The sequence below is a fragment of the Nansenia antarctica genome (assembly GCF_963989245.1).
Source record: "Nansenia antarctica genome assembly, chromosome: 3".
Taxonomy (NCBI): Eukaryota; Metazoa; Chordata; class Actinopteri; order Argentiniformes; family Microstomatidae; genus Nansenia; species Nansenia antarctica.
In genome coordinates, this window is record NC_137688.1 from 52,843,119 (window position 1) to 52,863,341 (window position 20,223).

General features: G+C 41.5%; 1 protein-coding gene across 1 annotated transcript; it reads right to left on the reverse strand.

Annotated features, from left to right (window-relative positions):
• Window positions 1–2,160: 2,160 nt before the first annotated feature.
• Window positions 2,161–20,007, reverse strand: blk (BLK proto-oncogene, Src family tyrosine kinase; the record flags this gene model as incomplete). Its single annotated transcript, XM_080527371.1, has 11 exons — window positions 2,161–2,363; window positions 3,450–3,581; window positions 4,076–4,226; window positions 6,174–6,250; window positions 6,693–6,872; window positions 7,176–7,328; window positions 8,398–8,547; window positions 8,821–8,924; window positions 9,388–9,486; window positions 9,709–9,799; window positions 19,818–20,007. 11 exons carry the CDS (start codon window positions 20,005–20,007, stop codon window positions 2,161–2,163), a joined length of 1,530 nt encoding a protein of 509 aa, XP_080383497.1.
• Window positions 20,008–20,223: the final 216 nt, after the last annotated feature.

Consider the following 20,223-nt stretch of genomic DNA (forward strand, 5'->3'; position numbering starts at 1 on the left):
AAGACCCATATCTTCAGGTTACACCTTAACTGCTTCTCTTGAGACATCTACTACCCCCCAGCACTGTGCCTCCTGAGACACCTGCTTCCCCCTATACTGTGTCTCCTAAGATTTCTACTTCCCCCCCTTGTACTGTTTCTTCTGTGTCCCAAAAAGTCCTTCTTCATCTATCACGACGACTGCCAATGGCCCCTGGCCTGAGCTAGATTACTCTTCTAGCTACGACTGGTGAATTGATGATTCACTCGCCATACATAGTCAAATGTATCGATTGTAAGTCGCTTTGGAATAAGGCGTCTGCTAAATGTTTTTATTTTTTATTTTTATGTAATTGGCAATCATAGTAACTAAATCATATGGCTCTGATTCACTTGAAGCAGCTTAAGCTACAAACAATATACATTTTTATTGAGAAAGACTTCCATGTCAGGACAGATATGACATAAATGGAGCAAAAACAAAATATATGCAATTTTCGAGATCCCATTCTTTGATGGAAACAGACTTCAATATCTGCTCTTTGGATTGTTCTGTAATTGAGAGAGTATCCAATTATGTACCTTGGGATTTTTATTGAGGAAAAACTGTCCTTCAAATTGTATGTTGATGATCTGCCCAAAAAAAAAAAGGTGAAACTTGGATTATTTTATAGAAATAAGTCTTGTTTTTCGCATGATGACAGGACGCTTTTAGTACAGTCTACTTTCCTGTCAGTACTGGACTACGGCGACATTATCTATATGCACGCTGCCTCTACCACCATGACACAGCTTGACACTTCGTTCTATTACTGATCATTTCATTTTGGAACGCATCATTATAATCTATATTATGCAGTAGGCTGGCCATCCTTGGCTGCTAGGAGAACACAGCATTGGCTCCTACAAAAGCTACCTAGCTACCTGGCACCCCTCATTACATGGCGTTCTAGTCATTACCAAACAAGATCACAGGATAGGTTAGTTCTTGAGGTCCCTGAGTCAGAACTGAGCTGGGAAAAACTGCTTTTAGTTACTGTGCCCCTAGAGCTGAGAATGAGTGTCAAGAGACCCTCAAATTGGATGCCTTAGTCTCTTTGGGCAAGTAAAAAAATATGTATGAGGTCGAGGTCTGTGCATGTTTTTAAAGGATGTTGCCATACTGTTTATTAGTTTGAATGGATATGTCAATCATACATACGTATGATGTTTTTGTATTGATTTTGTATTGATGTGTGATGTTTTTGTATATTGTCTTGAAAATGTTTGTAACCAGGGCACAAGGGGAGACTTTGGTCTCAATGGGTTCCCCCTGGTGAAATAAAGGTAAACAAAAAAACAAAAAAATACTGCAGGAAGTCCTCTTGCATGCTGCATTCGTGGGAATACACTGGTGGAAGACACACAAACAAGCGTGCAGCGCTGTAATACTGACTTGACGAACTGTCAAATTTGATCCCAAACATATTAAAATTCATGTTCATTATTCCACTTTCCCCATCATCCCAGAAATTGAGTGTGAAAAACTGTGCAGGTTAGAAGAATTCTTGAATTTTCAGCTATATTAGCGAGTAGTCATGCAAGCCATGTTACTTGTACCAGTACACGTCTAAAATATAAAATACTAATGTTTTGATCACGCAAAAGAAATTAGCTAAAAAAGCTATATTTACAAGCTTCCTATGGAACAAACTTGCTATGACTGTGCCCAGACAGCTTTGTTGTTCTTGTTTTTCTTAGAACATGATACACTCACTTTATCAACATAATATTACCTCAAAACGAACAGAGTAGTCCATTGAAAACAGATATTCTCTGGGAGGTCCCGTTATGACAATGGTCCAACACTGTCCCAACATACTTAGTCAGGTCACTTTGTATGACTGTCTCTAGCAATCCAAAAGTCCCCATCTGTCTGTCCATCAATGTATTTGTCTATCCCCACCAGTCTCACGATTATGTCCATATGCAGTCAATCAGTGTGTCTTTCTGTCTCTCCATCTTGCTTGTCTCTCTGTCTGTCCATCTTCATCAGAGCACAGTACATGTCTGTTAGTATAACCAACTAATGGACAATCATAAGTTGGGAGCATGCCCTCGGACTGCTTTCTGACAAGCCTCCTGGTTGTCTGCATCCCCACCCCACTCCATTAGGGTCCCATTGTCACCCTTGTTGTTTTCCTCAAGGCTGTATTTCATACTGGCCCTCTGTGGCGATGAAGAAGTCATTGAGGGTGTTCTGGAGGTGCTCGAATGTGGGCCTGTCCTCTGGTCGCTCCCTCCAGCATATCATGATGAGGTCATAGAGCTCCTCGGGGCAGCCCTCCGGGCAGGGCATCCTGTAGCTCCTGTCCAAGTTCCTGATCACCTCTGGGTTGGTCATCCCTATAGAGTTAGCGGGAAGGGAAACAGCGTCATTAGGTCAGTGCTCTTCAACACATACATACCGGAGGCCCTCTGGAGGACAATGGTGGTAACGTTATTGTTTATCGATTGCTGTTTGTGGATGTGTGGAATGAAAGCGACAATGGGATGTTGAACAGAATATCACACACACTCTTTATTTCTTCTTTATACAGTGGGGGAAAATAGTATTCAACACATCAACACTTTTTAAATTCAATTTCTATTGCAGTTATTCACACTCCAATCCATAAAAAATGTGCAATAAAGGGAAATGACACAGGAAATAAGTATTTAACATGTTAACTGAAATGTATTTAATACTTGGTGGAGAAGCCTTTGTTTCCAATAACAGCTGCAAGAAGCTTCCTGTACGAAAAAAAACTAGTCTCTCACAATGATCAGGTGGGATTTTGGCCCATTCTTCAACACAGACAGTTCCTTCCACAAATGTTCTATTGGACTTAAGACTGGTGATTGACCAGGCCAGTCCAACACCTTTAATTTCTTCCTCTTGAACCAATTGATCATTGAGTCTCCTTTGCAGTATGTTTTGGATCGTTGACCTGCTGGAAGATCAACCCACGTCTAATCCTCATCATCCTGGTGGATGACAACAGATTCCCTCACTCTATATGGTCCTCTATGGCTCAGTCGGTAGAGCATGGTGCTAACAACGCCTAGGTTGTGGGTTTGATTCCCACTGGGACCATAATATATATGGAAAAATGTATGCACTGATAAGTTGCTTCAGATAAAAGCATCAGATAAATGACATATATTATTATTATTTAATTTGTGTTTTACATCTTCAAGTTATGGTAATGTTTAAATATAATATAAACCCTAGACGGGTTTCTTACCTCATCTGCACATGCACTTTTTAAATCGCATTTTTATTCTTTCACTGTTTTGTGTGCGTATAAATAAATAACAAATAACATATTTATTATGTTATATATCAGCTACTATCAGCTCAGTGTCAGATATGTTAACTCACTATGCAGCTACGGTGTGTTCCTTGGAAGGGCATTCTTCTAAACATTTTACCTGGATATGGCTATTTACCTGGATATGGTATTCTTCCATATGTGACTATTTCTGTCAGAAGGATGCCGAAAGACCAGACGTCTGACTTGATGCTGAACGTGCCAAAGTTGATCGCTTCAGGGGCTGTCCACTTGATGGGAAATTTAGCACCTGGGCAATTGAAAGAAAGCAAAAATTATATATTTGTAAATGTCAAGTCAGAGTGTAGAAATACAATGTTTATTTGTTTGTTGTGTTTCTAATGTTTTATGATATCCGTAGATATTGCATATAATAATACAGAAAATATACATATTTAGAACAGAAGTGCTGATATACTTCACAGTGTCCATGATTATTTTACACCAAAGATAAGCAGTTATCGCAAGTGCAAATCATTATTGGCTACAACATTGGCTTATTTCCATCTAAGTGATCATTTCTTTTTTTGTTTACATTTATGTTATAGCAACAAATACAACAGCGAGTCAACAACATGTTTTAAGTATGATTTGTCAGAATACTATCTTTTAAAACTATGGTTTTCAGTGCACAGATACATTAAGAATTGGTATTTCTGTATTCTATATTGTTATATAATTCTGACAAGGAAGGTCACCTAATAATGACTACAACCTGGGTTTTCAGGCCCAGTCCTACTGTACCTTCCTGTGCTGTATATTCAGTCTCGATGATCCTGGCTAGGCCGAAGTCTGCTATCTTGCAGTGGAGGGTCTCATTGACCAGGATGTTGGCCGCACGTAGGTCTCTATGGATGTAGTTTTTCTTTTCAATGTAGGCCATGCCTTCAGCAATCTGTCAAAGTGGGTAGAGCTCATTTAGATTTTTCTAGGCCTCCCGCATTTTTACAACAAAAATAGATGATCTATGCTGTATAGCTTGGTCATTTTGCTTCTGCCACCAAATTGTGACAAGGGGAACATATTTTTTGAACAACATAGAATATATGGAAAATAAAGCTCTATGCATCATTGTTGATCTAAGTATTTTAGCACTGTACACAGGGACAAGACATTTGTAGCAAAAGAGTTATTTAAAAAAAAAAATATACATTTGTAGCAAAAAGAGTTATTTAAAAAATATATATGTTTTTTTTTTTATAATAAAGTTTTGCTGTTCACTACAATTCTGAGGTTACTATTCATCACAAATGATAATGGAATCAGACAGTGAAAATAGTAACTACCGGTATATGGATTATAGATGTGATTTGGTTAAAAGAATACTATTTCTCATTCATTTGATTGCAGTCTTATTAGTTATTAGTTAGAAGTTATTTGCCTCTAAATGCAGTCAGGCACATGCAACTTCATCCTACTCTAGCATCAGGGTATGATGTTGTGTTGCATCAGTAGAGTGGGTTGAACAGGATGTGCTGCTCTCAGAACACAAAAGTGTATAGTCTCAGGGGAGGGGGCACAGTGGAACAAATCACTTCCTGTCCGGATGTTAATAATCGTCACAGGACAAGGTTTAAGATCCAGAAGCACACAAGCCCGCCACAGGAACCTCACTGTAGAGCAAGTTCTGACAGTTTCCACTCTCTTTAGGTGACAAAAGCCGCATCCTTTTGAGGTCTGCCCGGCTTGAAATAGATGTTTTCTGATGGATGCAAGAGGGTGCAGCTGCATTTTTTTCTTGCTGTTGGATTCTATGCTTTTCACTCACACTAACTACCGTACTATGTTATTCTCCCATTGAACGTCACCACAGGTGATGGGCAACATTTTCACCGGGTATATAAAGGGGGGGGGGGGGGCATCTTCTGTCATTGTTGAAATGGGGACAAATAGTTCAAATGTGAGGTGTTCATTTTACTCCTTGTCCATTTCACATTATGTTGCTCTCTCTCACTAGTATGCAATCACTTTGTGTGGTGGTACGCATGTCTGACATGCGCCTGCTAGATTTTAGCACAAGTTTGGATGAGCTGGGATTGATATACTGACAAATATATGCAACGCTCTTGTTATCAGAGCTGTTTATCGGGTCCGGACGGGTGCACTTGGGTAAATCAATTGTAGGCCTAATTTAAACTTGCACTAAGCACAACATTATTCTTGAATCAGAAGTCACCAGAATTGCTTGTTTAACAGGTGATATGCAAACATTTCTCTGGGTATAAAGGGGGGGCACAGCCCCGCCTTCACCCCCCTCACAACACGAGAGACAGGAAAGCTAGTGTTTACAAATTTGGGGACATTTAACATTCCATTGAGGGATGTCAAGACGCGATGACATCCCTCAATTGGGAGGGATGTCTTGAAACGCAAACAGGCAAATTATTTTTGTCTTTTTTTTAAAGCAGAGCTGCCATGTTTTAGCGAGAGCTTGTTTAAGAGACACACTTATGACTCCCAGTGTCAGTGAAATTTCAATTCAGGAAGTTAATTTGAATTCCAATTCAATTATGGGGCATTTATTGTCAATTCATTTTATCAATCTGAAGTGACGGAATTGAAATTAATTGATCTGACATACAGTAAATGAAATATAACTACATACAGTATGACAGTTTGCAGACATTAGTTGAATAAATAAAACATAATCTACTGTAGCTCTCTTCAGTAGCAACAAGCCTCAAGCAGTTTTGGCCTTTGGGCTTAGAGAGGTGATGGCCTATGAAACATCTATGCTTAGCAAAGAAATCACATTTTTAATTTCGATGGGGAGTTTGTTTTGTTTTGTTTTTACAACAACTGACTATAGAGAAGTTGGAAGAAGAGAATTAAGGTTTCCCACCTGTGCTGACATGTCTATCAGTTTGGTGAGCTTCAGCTTCTTCCCCTCGTCTGTTTTTAGAAAGTCCAGCAGACTTCCTTCAGATAAGAAAAGGAGAGGCACAAGCCCCATCAGGAATAGAAAGCACAGGGCGGGTAAGCGGATGACATTTTCAAATATTTACAGCTCCACCTCGGTACTGCTCTCGATCTAATTGCCTCCTTTTCAGAGGCTTCTCTCTCACTCGTGCAACAACAGTTTTGTGATTGTCGATGTTATACATATACACAATACCCCATTTGTAGCTGCAATACGGTATCCATGGCCACTTCACTATATTTCTTTCCAGTGATTCAAATGAAGCTCATAGTGATGGCATCAGTTTAAGTCGTTGTAGATTTTAAAATAGCATTTAGGTGCTAATTCAGGTGATCCTAATAGCCACGTAACGCTTCCATAACTCTACATAATGTTACTGATGGCGCTGCTTCCTCACCACAGATTCCCTACAGTACAGTAAATACAGATGTCCTCTCTCACCATTGATCATAAACTCTGTGACGATGAGAATGGGCTCCATGGTGACCACAGCGTGCAGGCGCACCAGTCTCTCATGCTGCAGCTGCTTCATCAGGTTGGCTTCCTGGAGGAAGGCCTCAGGCTCCATGGTGCCCTCCTTCAGGGTCTTGACAGCAACCTTCTGGTTGTTCTTATAGAAACCTGGCCATACATGTGAAGAGGTAAGACTTCACTTCAACTCTTATTAAAGAGCTACTGTATGTAATGGTGTAACAAAAAATCATAAAATAGGTGTCATAAGAAGGGTTTATTGTGGAGGACTGAGGTGAGGTGTTGCCTGTACATTAATTAATGTATGAAGATTCAAAAAGATCTATATGTTATGCACACGCACACACAGGATATGGATTAATCAGAATCTTAATACATTCATTGTAACTATCTACCAGTTATATCAAGCATACTGAGGATCAAAACTCGTACTGACTGACAGGAGTATTTTACCCATCCACACTTCTCCAAACTGTCCCGCGCCCAGTTTCTTCACCATCTTCAGCGTCTCGCGGGGGATCTCCCACTCATCCTGCGCCCATGGCTGCTGTGGTGCCTTAGACCTGCAGGGGGCGTTCAACCTCTGGCATAGCCCGTCTGCCGTCCCTGTGCCCAAACAGTGCCAGGGAAAAATATAAGCGTAGATGGGCAAGTCGGCATGATACATGAAAGATATAAAGGTATCCATACTGTAGACATCAAATGCACTGAATTAAGGGATGTAGTGGTAAAAAAGTGGGTAAAACTTTTGCATGTTGCAAGTTATTCAACATTTATATGTATTTGTCCTCCACTACATCACTGAGGGTTAATTTCTTCAGCAATGAAAAAACAAAAAAGCACCACTTTGCTTGTTAAGCCTGTAACTAAGAGTTGCCTAGTACCGGTAATTTAAAAATATATATACATTTTGACAACATTGCTGTGCACGGACACGGATGTGCACCTTAATGTTTTCAAAGTCTCATGTCTCTCCGTTTGCCCCACAGACACCTTGGCAAAGTGACATGCTATCGTTCCAACAGCTACACAGAAATAACTTGCACATTTTTAGCCTATGACCTTTAAACAAACAAATGTGAAGATATGCAGCAAACGAAGGGAAGGGAGCCAGTCTGTTTTACTGCTGCACCAGAAGCTAGCATCTCAGAGCTACAGTAAATGGGGGTGTTGGTCTGCTTATCTGGTGGTTGATCCACGGTAGTGGAAAGATCACTGCTCCCCTTGCACAGGAAATGCACAGTGCACCGCAAGGGGCCTACTTAGACTTTAATCAGAGCTGTCAAAGATGACTTTTACTTCACAAGAGCTTAACTGAATAGATAATGCAGAAGACTCTCTCCAAAAACACCTATTCATATACAGTATGTTGCAGGTTGGCCCTATAACAATTTTCATTTCTTGCTTGCAATTTTCATGCAAGCAAAACAAAGCATGTATGTTACTTGAAGCCTTCAGTAATTCATTGATTCATTGATTCATTTAATGTGAGCTTGTGAAATGTTACGTTAACGGTTAACCGTAACACTTGACTGAGATTGAGGCTTTCTTTCCTTTCCAAGTGAAATGAGGGGAAACACCGGGCTAGCCATCAAGGCTTTATGTGTGAACCTTTCTACAGTATGTGAATGTCAAAACCTTCAGATTCTATACCAGGATTTCCCATCCAACTCACGGGTGTAGTACTTGACCAGCTCCTGCAAGGATGGGAAGGTGGTAGAGGGGGAGATGTAGTAGCCACCGTTGTCTAGGGAACGTATTTTGTAGTGCTTGACCACGTCTCCTTGTTCCAGTGTTGCGTCTCTAATGGATAAGGAGAAGGCCCCTGTGGGAAAGTTACAACAAGACTTACTGTAACCTTCATGATTAAGTTATGTTATGTTTACGAAATACTGGAATACTCTTTTGTTATTAGTCTGTGCACTACTTTGTACACACATACATAGTTTGACAATGATTATTCAAGAATAATGTTTGCTTGAAACATTCATCTCAGTTTGGTTGTATAGTAACCAACTACATTTTTTGGTACAATTCTTTACTATTGTGATGAGTCATTGTTGTCGAGGAAACGATATCCTGTCTCAAGATATCTCACCTTTACTGGTTTCACTCTCTCTGACTACAAATGATCCAGCTTTATTCCCTGGGGCCAGAAGCAGGCGTTCAGTCTCTCTCCTACTCAAGTCCTTGAAAAACCACCTGAAATAGATAAGAGGGAAGCACTATGGCATGGTGTGCCATCATACGAATTCAGGGTTACATTACAGTTTCCATTATTCACACTCCACTTCAGCTCAGTGGATGAATCAATGGTGTTCTGTGTACAAGTAAGCATTATGCCTCTTTGTTGCCATGTGTCCTTCCTACCCTCCAGGCTACTACAACTGGAAGGGATAAAGGAATTATCTCTACGGCAGTCATGATTTGATGTGCCAAAGACCAGACAGTCATTATTATTATTATTATTATTATTACTATTATTATTATTATTAGCAGAGCCATGAGTTTTTCCTGACCAACAAACTTCCATGGCCTTCCAGTGGAGGGAATACTAATATGAGTGAAAGTGAATTATAATGACTGCCTAGATATCCTATACAGCCTAGGTATCCAATACAGCCTAGATATCTTATGCTAGACCTTCATGTACATATTCACTTACTTCTCCACCTCCAGTGTGTCCACTTTGGCCACATAGGTACATGGTATGTACCCCTCCTTTCCTGTCAGCAAGGACTTTGCATGCCACCAATCCCCATTTCTTTACAGCAGAAATGAAATAATCAGTTTGTTTCTGCAGATTTACAACAGTGTACTTATTATTAGACTGCACTCTGTACTGTTCTTAGAGTATGTGATTGCCATAGGAGTAAACTAAAGATTGTAAACAATGGTATAATGCATTAGCATTAATTAGAATATTGTCTTATTTTTGCTTTATCTCTTAATATGATATTTTTTGGTTGGAAATGAGAGCACTTACTCCTGGAGGATCTTAAGTTTCTCTCCCTTTTTGAATGGTAGATCAGTAACAGTTGTTGCTTTAAAGTCATGCTGGGCAATGGCAACATCTTCTGGAAGGAACCACAATACATATTGAATACAATATACTGTGTCCATTTTAGAGGACAGCATAATACATGAATGAAAGTCATGTCAAACTCTCATGAACATCTGTCATTTGGACTTGAGTCACTGGGACTTGGTATCTGCAAATAAAATCGCATCACAATTTGTGAAAAGTGGGTCATACGAGGGCAAAGACCGCGAGTCGTCTCGACTTGTGGCAAAATAAGTGTCAGACCTCTGGAGGGCCCCAACACCTAGCAGTGACTACATCTCCGGTGAATTCACCCCGGAGGAGTTCGCTGCTGCCCTCCAGCATCTAAAGCCAGGGAAAGCTCCGGGGCCTGATTCCATCTGCCCGGAGCTTATTCTCCATGCCGCACCCGCCTTGAAATCCTGGCTGAGAGCGTTCCTCACTTCCTGTTTGCGCCAACTCAAGATCCCCAAAATCTGGCGAAGAGCCCTAGTTGTTGCGATCCCTAAACCGAATAAGCCTGAAGGGGACCCTAAGAGTTACCGTCCCATCTCTCTGCTATGCATCCCCTTCAAGATCCTCGAGCGTCTCATCTACGCCCGCATTGAACCAATTGTCGACCCGCTGCTCCCACGTGAGCAGGCCGGGTTCCGACGCGGGAGGTCGACCGTAGATCAAGTCACCCTTATGACTCAAGACATCGAGGATTGCTTTTCGGCAAAAAAGAAGGCCGGGGCCGTCTTTATAGACCTGACGGCTGCCTACGATACCGTATGGCATCGCGGCCTCTCCTGCAAGCTGCTCCGCCTGCTGCCGGACAGGCACATGGTCAGAATGATCATGGAGCTCATCCGTAACCGCAGCTTTACCCTCACCACCGGTCGCGGACAGCTAAGCAGGCTCCGACGCCTTAGGAACGGCGTCCCTCAGGGATCGGTCCTGGCCCCCCTCCTCTATAATATCTACACCTATGACCTGCCCAACACACTCTCGCGGAAGTACGCCTACGCAGACGACCTCGCAGTGGTGTACTCTGCTGGAAATTGGCAGTCTGTGGAGGGGATTCTGAGCCAGGACATGCAGACACTAGTGGCATACTTCCGGAAATGGAGATTGAAGCTTAGCGAGGCAAAGACGGTGTCGGCTGCCTTCCACCTTAACAACAGGGAGGCTAAACGTGAGCTTAGAGTACACCTAGATGGAACTCCCCTGCCATGTTCCGCTGAGCCAATCTATCTCGGCGTGACATTGGACAGGACGCTCACGTTTCGCCGACACCTCGAGTCACTGCGCAAGAAGTTAACAGCTTGTGTGGCGTTGATGAGGCGACTGGTTGGCTCGGGCTGGGGCGCCGGCGCAAGGACCTTGCGCACGGCAGCCCTAGCCCTCGTTTATTCAACTAGTGAATACTGCGCCCCAGTATGGTGTCGCAGTGCCCACACCCGCCTCATCGACTCGCCTATAAACGAAGCCTTGCGCATTGTGACAGGATGCCTGCGTCCTACCCCCGTGGACAACCTTCCCATCCTAGCAGGCATCCAGCCCGCAGGCCTCCGCCGCATGGGAGCCACAGCACGTCTCGCCTGCCGGGCCGTGGAGCTTAATAACCATCTGCTCCATGATAGGCTCACTATAACAGCGGAGCCCTCCCGGCGTCTCAAGTCGAGACACCCATTTGTGCCTGCCGCACAGGATCTCAGGCAGCAATGCAGAGATCTCAACATCAGTGCGGCAGGATGGGCGGATTATATGTGGCGCGCGGAGTGGGAGGCTAACACCTCCAAACTCCGCGACCACATCCCAGTCGCCGGCGCTGAGCCCCTCGGGATGGACTTGCCAAGGCTATCCTGGGTGAGGCTCAATCGTCTCCGGACCGGCGTCGGGCGTTTCCGCTCATCAATGCATAGATGGGGCTTGGCCCCAAATGCGTCGTGCGAGTGTGGCGCAGAGGACCAAACCGCAGACCATATTATCCTGGATTGCCCGGTGTACCACCCACCCAACGGGATGCATGGTCTGTCGGTACTAGATGACGAGACGATGACGTGGCTTCTGGAGGGGTGTCCAGAAATATAGCCCGGGTGAGCCCCTCAACCAGGTCTCGGGGTGGTAAAAGGGTAGCCCCTCGGCCCCGAGCCTGGTGGAGTGGAGAGGAAGAACAACAACCCATACGCCGCCGAAGAAGAAGAAGGTATCAAGTCAGTCAGACATCTATTATCTGTTTGACTGATACAAACTTCAACTGACACAACTTGGGATGATCGATGTCTGACTGACTTTGATACCCAGTCCTAAGGCACAAGTCACAAGGTTGGTAGCCCCCACCCCCATCCGCCCCCTGGAACTCTCTCTGGAACTCTCTCTCTGCGGTGATCCGCAACATCCCTACCCTTTAGTTTACACCTTTAAAACAGCCCTCAAGTCCCACCTGTTTGCCAAGGCCTTCGGCCTCTAGTTTAGTTGTTGCTTTTGTTTGTCTGACTGTTTTAGTTTTTTCTTGTATTTCTGTAAAGCGACCTTGAGTCCCCTGAAAGGCGCTATATAAATGTTATTATTATTATTATTATTATTATTATTATTATTATTAGGGGGCAGGTAATTATACGATTTTTCTTCTTCCTGCTCCTTTTTTGCCCATGGGGAAATTCATTAATTGTATAGGACACATAAACATGTATGACATGTATGACAATTTCATGTGCAAAAATAAATAAATTAAATTAAATTAAATGAAAATTATTATTATTATTAAAGACTGTTATGTCTGGTTCAGCTTTTAACACTAGAAGAGCTGTGAGGGCTAAAAAAAAAAATCCATCTTTGCACTCGATCAAATTTCAGGACCCTCCTTTCCTGACCTTTCCTAGATATGTGTGTTCTACCACCCAGTATCCTTACATTTTCAAAATCACTTCAGGATAATAGTATAAAGCTGTTTTGCAGTTTTTCTGTGTAGGAGGCAGGCTAAAAAAAGAAGTGCCCTCTAGTGATCTCTGTGTGTAAATAGCAGATTTACATTCTAAAAAGGGGGTCTATTTGACCCCCAAGGCGGCTCTACTAGTAGGTAAAATAGGCACGGCTGTTGTAGTGTTAATTAACTATATTTTAAATACTGACAGTTTAGGCTAGGTTTTTAACGGACTGATTGTTTTTGTTTTTTAGCTTGACACAACTTTCATTCACATATGATACTGTCCTAAAATGGACACCATACTACAGTACAGGGGCCTCATTCATAACGGGTGCTTAGATCAAATGTTGATCTTACCCGTGTCGTACGTAGAAAACCACGTCAACGTAGTGATTTATAAAATTTCAACGTGAGTCAATTTGATCGTGGAAACGATCGTAGCTCGACGTCGAGTATTCAACTTGCTTACGTACATTACCTACTGGTTATGCGGAGTTATTACAGGCATGTGAGCTGCACTGGAAAAACGTTGCCTACTGTAATTCATGCAAGTGGCTCGTAATAAAATTAACGATGTTGTTATCAGCCGAGAAAATTAGTTTAATTCAAGATTGAAAGGGAACTAATGTTGATGATTGTATTTCAGTCTTTCTTTATATCCCTCCGGTCCGGAGCTGTCTATCTCTCTTCAACATGCCTATGCCTTGCCCGGCCACGTGCTAAATGATACTGGATTTCGAGTTGAGTCGGGATGAGGGGGAATGGCATCCCCCCTGAAATAAAAACAGTCCAAATCATCCCCCGTCTAAAACTGCCATCCCCCCTTTCCATCCCTTATGTCATTTTATCAATGAACGTGGTATTACTGCCCTCTCCCCTTCCAGACGCACGCCTACCCTATAATATAGTATTAACGCCCTGTGATAGCGGCTCAAATAGCGGCTGAATGAAGCCAAGTGCTATAATATAATATAATACAGACAGTATATAATATTGTCAGTATTGTCTGTCTGTATTATATTATATTATAGCACTTGGCTTCATTCAGCCGCTATAATTGAGCCTCTATCACAGGGCGTTAATACAAACCTCATTCACCTGCGTTCAATTCCAAGTATGTTTGGTATTTATAGAAGGAAGCACGTACGCAACTTTAAACCATCTCAGCCCGTTTTATAAATAATGCTCACGTCCGTTTAGAAAAATGTGCTTACGTGAAAGTCAAAGATGACGTTCAAGTATTTCTTTATGAATGAGGCCCCAGATCTTATTAAATACGTTTTTATTAACTTTTACAAGGGTTAAAATAACTACATACTACTGTATGTACAATGGTTGCAGGCAAATCTCCCAAGCTAGGTTGTTGGATTGCTATTATCCCCAAATCCTTTACTGTTTGGCCTGCATAGATAACTTGTTTGGAAATGGACTGCATCATTTAACTTACAGTAATGGCAAACGCCTAAGGATAATAACACAATGCGTTGTACTCTGTTGAATGAGAGACCCTATCAGGAGCTCTCATTCAATGTCACTTCGACTATGCCGTAACATCATGGTACTATAGAACCACAAAGGCCCATAAAACAAGACTCCAGACAGCCCAAAATAAACTGGTTAGGCTTCTGCTAGGCCTCAACCCTAGGACACATCTAACCGCTGCTCATTTTTTGAGCCTTGATTGGCTACGAGTAGTTGACAGAGTGCAGCAGCTTGCACTGGGCCTGGTCTTCAAGATACGCTACACCACAAAGACACCCAAATACCTGTCAACATACTTCCAAAAAGTGAACAACGTCCACACATACAACACCAGAGGAAGCTCCACGAACCACGTTCAACCGCGTTGCACCACAAACAAGGGGTTAAACTCGTTTGCAAACTATGCAGTAAAAATGTGGAACGCCCTTCCTATAATCTTAAAGGAGTGCAAAACACTGCCCACCTTCAAAACCACTCTCAAAAAACATTTACAGGAGGCTGCAATCCGTAACTGGACCCTCTAAATCAAAAATCAGATTAAAAGACCCGAACTACCCACTGTACATACTTTGTGTTTTGTCCCCCGCCCCCACCTGTGGTGTATGTCCCCACCTGTCCTACCCGCTGTACATACCTTATGTTTTGTTGTATTGTTCTTCCCATGATGGATGTGTGTTTATCTTGTAGATAGTAATAGTTATTTGTCTGTATTATCTTGTAGATAGTACTAGCTTTTTTGTCTGTCTTACATGTAACGATGAATTGAGAATCAAGGACCCCAATTGAAATAAGCCAGTGGCTTTCTTGGGTTTTTATCCTGTTAGTTGACCTTGTATGTAATATGTACTTTCATGTACCTACTTCTGCAAATCTTCTAATAAAGTTTTCAATCAATCAAAAACAGGCCATACAACTCAAAGTATTCAGCTCTAAAAGAAAGCCTGTGTTGATGTTGTGTGAGTAGTTAATCAGGGATATCATGACTTCATGTGAAGACTATCATGTGAGAACATGAAAGCTGGTCTCTTGAGTGATCTTTGACTATCTTTCTTCTAGTTCTCGGAAAGAGGGAAATACTGTGCTGAGATATTCCAACCTCAAGTCTATTTTAGTTGTTTGTGAAATATAAACTGTAGCTAGGGTGTTGATTATGACATGATAGCATCTGTAAAGTTTTGAAGAAGTATGAAATTACCTTCATTTGAGCCAGGTTGTCCATTATATGCCTGAGAATAGAGAAATATATTTGTTATAAGATTCAAGATCACTGGAAAAAGCTGTCAAGAGCAGCAACAGATAGAAGCAGCATTGACAATATTTACTCTATATCACACAATTAATAGATTTGGAGCTTTGCTCACAAATGATGGATGGAAAATATTGTACACAATCTCTAGGAATGTGTGATATGAATTGTTATCTCTGTTGGATCTGTTTTCGGACACTGCACTTACTGCATGGTTTGAGGAGTTGGACAATTGTAAGTTTTGTTTCCCTGTGTGATATTGGCCTTCCTGGCCTTTCTGACCACTGCAAGCGCAACCCATCCTTAACAAATGCAAAGTGGAATATTATAGAGAGGTAACATCATAGCCTACATGTTATACACATTTTGGAATTATGTGCAAGACTTCAAAGACAGCATTTTAAGAAGTATTGTGTTTGAGCTGATTTTGATTATGTGAAGTTCTGATGATGAATAAACAATTGTGGGGTGTGGATGCAACATATCATGGTTGCCATACTATACGTATATATCATTATATTGTATTTTTAATTTGTCTAAATCCACTTAAGTTACTGTTTAATGGAGAGACACATTGTATACTGTATCTTTGAACACTTACCTGACAGAGCACTCTATCTACACTATGATATCAGTCCCCGCCCTGCCCACCACGATGACCTTGACTCCACCACATAAGTGTCAGTAGGTTCATGATGACCGATGCTGAAAATCACTTCAGATAATTTTAGATGTATCTTACCCTGTGGGAACAGAAAGCATAGACTGAATAGGGTCTTAAAGGAAATGGAAACATATTTACAGCACAAGCTTGCTTTGGGATGTGGACTGGTGAGCAACAATAGTGATAGACAGTCAGAAACTTGATTAGAGGAATATTACGTGACAAAATAGAATGTAAGTCTGTCAGTTTGCAGATAACACCAATGCCTTTTTCAGTTTATCATAAAATATAAAAATATTCAAAACATGTCTCTAACAAACCTACCACAGTACAGTATATAGTGTCAAATCTGAAAATATTAATTGGATATCTTAGTAGCACTTTACATTAAGCTGTATGCTATAAAGGATTTGTATCCTTTAGAAGCGTTTTCATCAGCAAAGTGACAGCAAAGTTATTTAAAAACAAATAAATCAATTGTTTTACGTGTATAGTATTGCCAATATCACTCCTATTAAGCTATTTTAATGAGACTACCATTTAGAAGAACATTCATAATTTTAGCATGTCACTTTACCAACAGCAAAAGCAAATGTAACAACAATGTACAGTGGGGAAAATAAGTATTTACATATTTTTTAATTATTATTTAAATTATTTGTGTTTTATTGAGTAAAATAAGTATTTCACCCCCTACCAAAACATGACTCAGTAGAGAAACCCTTGTTGGCAAGCACAGCGGTCAGATGTTTCTTGTAGTTGGTCACCAAGTTAGTGCAGGGGCCTCATTCATAAAAAAGTACTTGAACGTCATCTTTGACTTTGACGTAAGGACATTTTTCTAAACCGTCGTAAGCATTATTTATAAAACGAGCTGAGATGATTTCAACTTGCGTACGTGCTTCCTTCTATAAATACCAAACATACAATTGAACGCAGGTGAATGAGGTTTGTATTAACGCCCTGTGATAGCGGCTCAATTATAGCGGCTGAATGAAGCCAAGTGCTATAATATAATATAATCAGGGGTGAAAGTGGTTTGAGTTTCTTACAGGAACTATAGGCTACTACCCCAACCTTCATCGTTTCATATTGTTCTCCTCCTGCCCCCAGCTTCATGCATCCCTGAACACACACATCGTGGTGTTGGTGTCGAAATTAGAAACACTTTATGGCTGCCATGTTTCACCAAAAGTTTGGAGTGAGAGTTTTTGGTGGTGGAGCGACCCAAAACTGTGCACGTTTTGGTAGCGGCGGCCCCTCTCTCCCACACAATTATTTGTGCTAGTTTCCTGCAATTTTAAACCAGCACAAGAAATGAAAATAATTGGAACATTTGATAAAACAAGAGAAATTCAGATAATATATCTTAAGTCTTAATAAACAAATACAGTAGCCTACAGAGTCTAAAACAAAATTGGGCCTCATCAAGTGAACTCAACCCCTTGGTCAGCAGCAGAAAGACCCTTGGTCATCATCTTATATACAGTGCATAGATGGCTATCATGTTATACAGTACATACCAGGGTTTTTCCTGGGTCAAAATCAAGCCTTGGAGGTTGATGTTGTGCACGCGCAGTGCGCCCAAATTTTCTTTGAGGGACCTCCAATTGTTGTATTTGTATTGTAAATTGTAATTATTATTATTAATAATAATAATAATAATACGATGCGATTTGAAAGTACCAGTAGGCTACCAGAATACGTATGCACATATTTTGCTACCAGGGTTGCCAGATGGAATTGACCATTTCCAGCCCAACCAGTCTACAAGCTGCCGAATCCACCCGTCCAGTGTGACCAAAAGTAGCCCAATCTGGCAACACGGCTTGCTTATGGAAGCATATAGTGGACTAAGTTCAAATGTTAATGCAATTTGAGATTGCATTTGCATGTTCCACTTTTGCATGCATTCTTTCAGACAATATTCAAATTCAAATGCAATTCTAATGAGCGGATGTGTTTCCTAGAACATATAAATGCAATTGCTAATCACATTATTGCATTACAATTTGAATATTGACTCAAATAACGCAGGCAAAAATGGCAAATGAATATGCTATTTTGGGATTGCATAGTCATTTTCACATTAGAATGAAAATTTGAATTTTGTCAGCTACAAAGCGGATGTGTTTACTAGAACATGTAAATGCAATTGCGTATCACATTATTGCATTACAATTTGAATATTGACTCAAATAACGCAGGCAAAAGTGGCAAATGAATATGCTATTTTGGGATTGCATAGTAATTTTTACATTAGAATGAACTTGTCAGTTTTGTCAGTTACAAAGCAGCGCATGACTTTGAAAATTAAATGTCAAATGGCTTTGCATTATCATTTTAATATTGACAGCGAATGTGCACATCAGGTACATGAAAATGAAAATGCAAATCATTAGAATTGCATTTGAATTTGAATATTGTCTGAAAGAATGCATGCAAAAGTGGAACATACAAATGCAATCTCAAATTGCATTAACATTTGAATTTGGTCCACTATATGCTTCCATACGGCGCGACTGTAATCCCGGTCGGACTGTCTCAGTGCCCAGTGCTGCCCACCCAACCACGTCGCGTCGCGTCGGGTCTACTGTAAAGCGGGTTAACATGTCCTTTTCAAAGGTATTAAAATAGACGCAACGAAACATAACGTCAGCCATGTGTTTCCTTGTTGGAAATTATGGATCGTGAATCGTGATTGCTTCTGCACTCTGCAGCAATCGGATTTTGATTGACAGGCAGCTGCATCTCTTCCCCCAACGGCGTTCCGGCACAGAAAGTCTTGCCGGAACGCCGCACCGGACCGTTCCGGCCCACTTTCACCTATGAATATAATACAGACAATATTATGTACTGTCTGTATTATATTACCGCTATTTGAGCCGCTATCACAGGGCGTTAATACTATATTATAGGGTAGGCGTGCGTCTGGAAGCGGGAGAGGGCAGTAATACCACGTTCATTGATAAAATGACATAAGGGATGGAAAGGGGGGATGGCAGTTTTAGAAGGGGGATGATTTGGACTGTTTTTATCTCAGGGGGGGGTGCCATTCCCCCTCATCCCGACTCAACTCGAAATCCAGTATCATTTAGCGCGTGGCCGGGCAAGGTCCGTTGTGGAGCGCACTATTGTTATATAACATATCATATCCTATATTATATTAAATTATTATAGTGCTTATATATAGGCATGTTGAAGAGAGATCGACAGCTCCGGAGGGATATAAAGAAAGACTGAAATACAATCATAAACAATAGTTCCCTTTAAATCTTGAATTAAACTCATTTCCTCGGCTGATAACAACATCGTTAATTTTATTACGAGCCACTTGCATGAATGACAGTAGGCAGAGCGTCTCACATGGCTGTAATAACTGCATAACCAGTAGGTGATTTGCGTACGCAAGTCGAAAACACGACGTAGAGTTTTGATCGTTTCCACGTTCAAATTGACTCACGTTGAAATTGTATAAATCACTACGTTGACGTGGATTTCTGCGTACGACACGGGTAAGATCAAAATTTGATCTAAGCACGTTCTATAAATGAGGCCCCAGATCCCAGGAGGGATTTTGACCCACTCCTCTTTGCAGATCCTCTCCAAATCCTTAAGGTTTGGAGGTTGTCGCTTGGCAACTCGAAGCTTCAGCTAACAGCCCCAAAGCATAATGTTTCCACCGCCATGCTTGACGGTGGGGATGGTGTTCTTGGGGTCAAAGTCAGTATTTTACCTCCTCCAAACACGGCGAGTCGAGTTGATGCCAAAGAGCTCGATTTTGGTCTCATCTGACCACAGCACTTTCTCCCAAGCCTCCTTTGAATCATCCAGGTGCTCATTGGCAAACTTCAGATGGGCCTGTACATGTGCCTGCTTGAGCAGGGGGACCTTGCGGGCGCTACATCCATTACGGCATAGTGTGTTACCAATGGTCATCTTGGTGACTGTGGTCCCAGCTGCCTTGAGATTATTAACAAGCTCCTCCCGTGTAGTTCTGGGGCCTCATTCATAAACAAATACTTGAACGTCATCTTTGACTTTCACGTAAGCACATTTTTCTGAACGGACGTGAGCATTATTTATAAAACGGGCTGAGATGGTTTAAAGTTGCGTACGTGCTTCCTTCTATAAATACCAACGCAGGTAAAAATG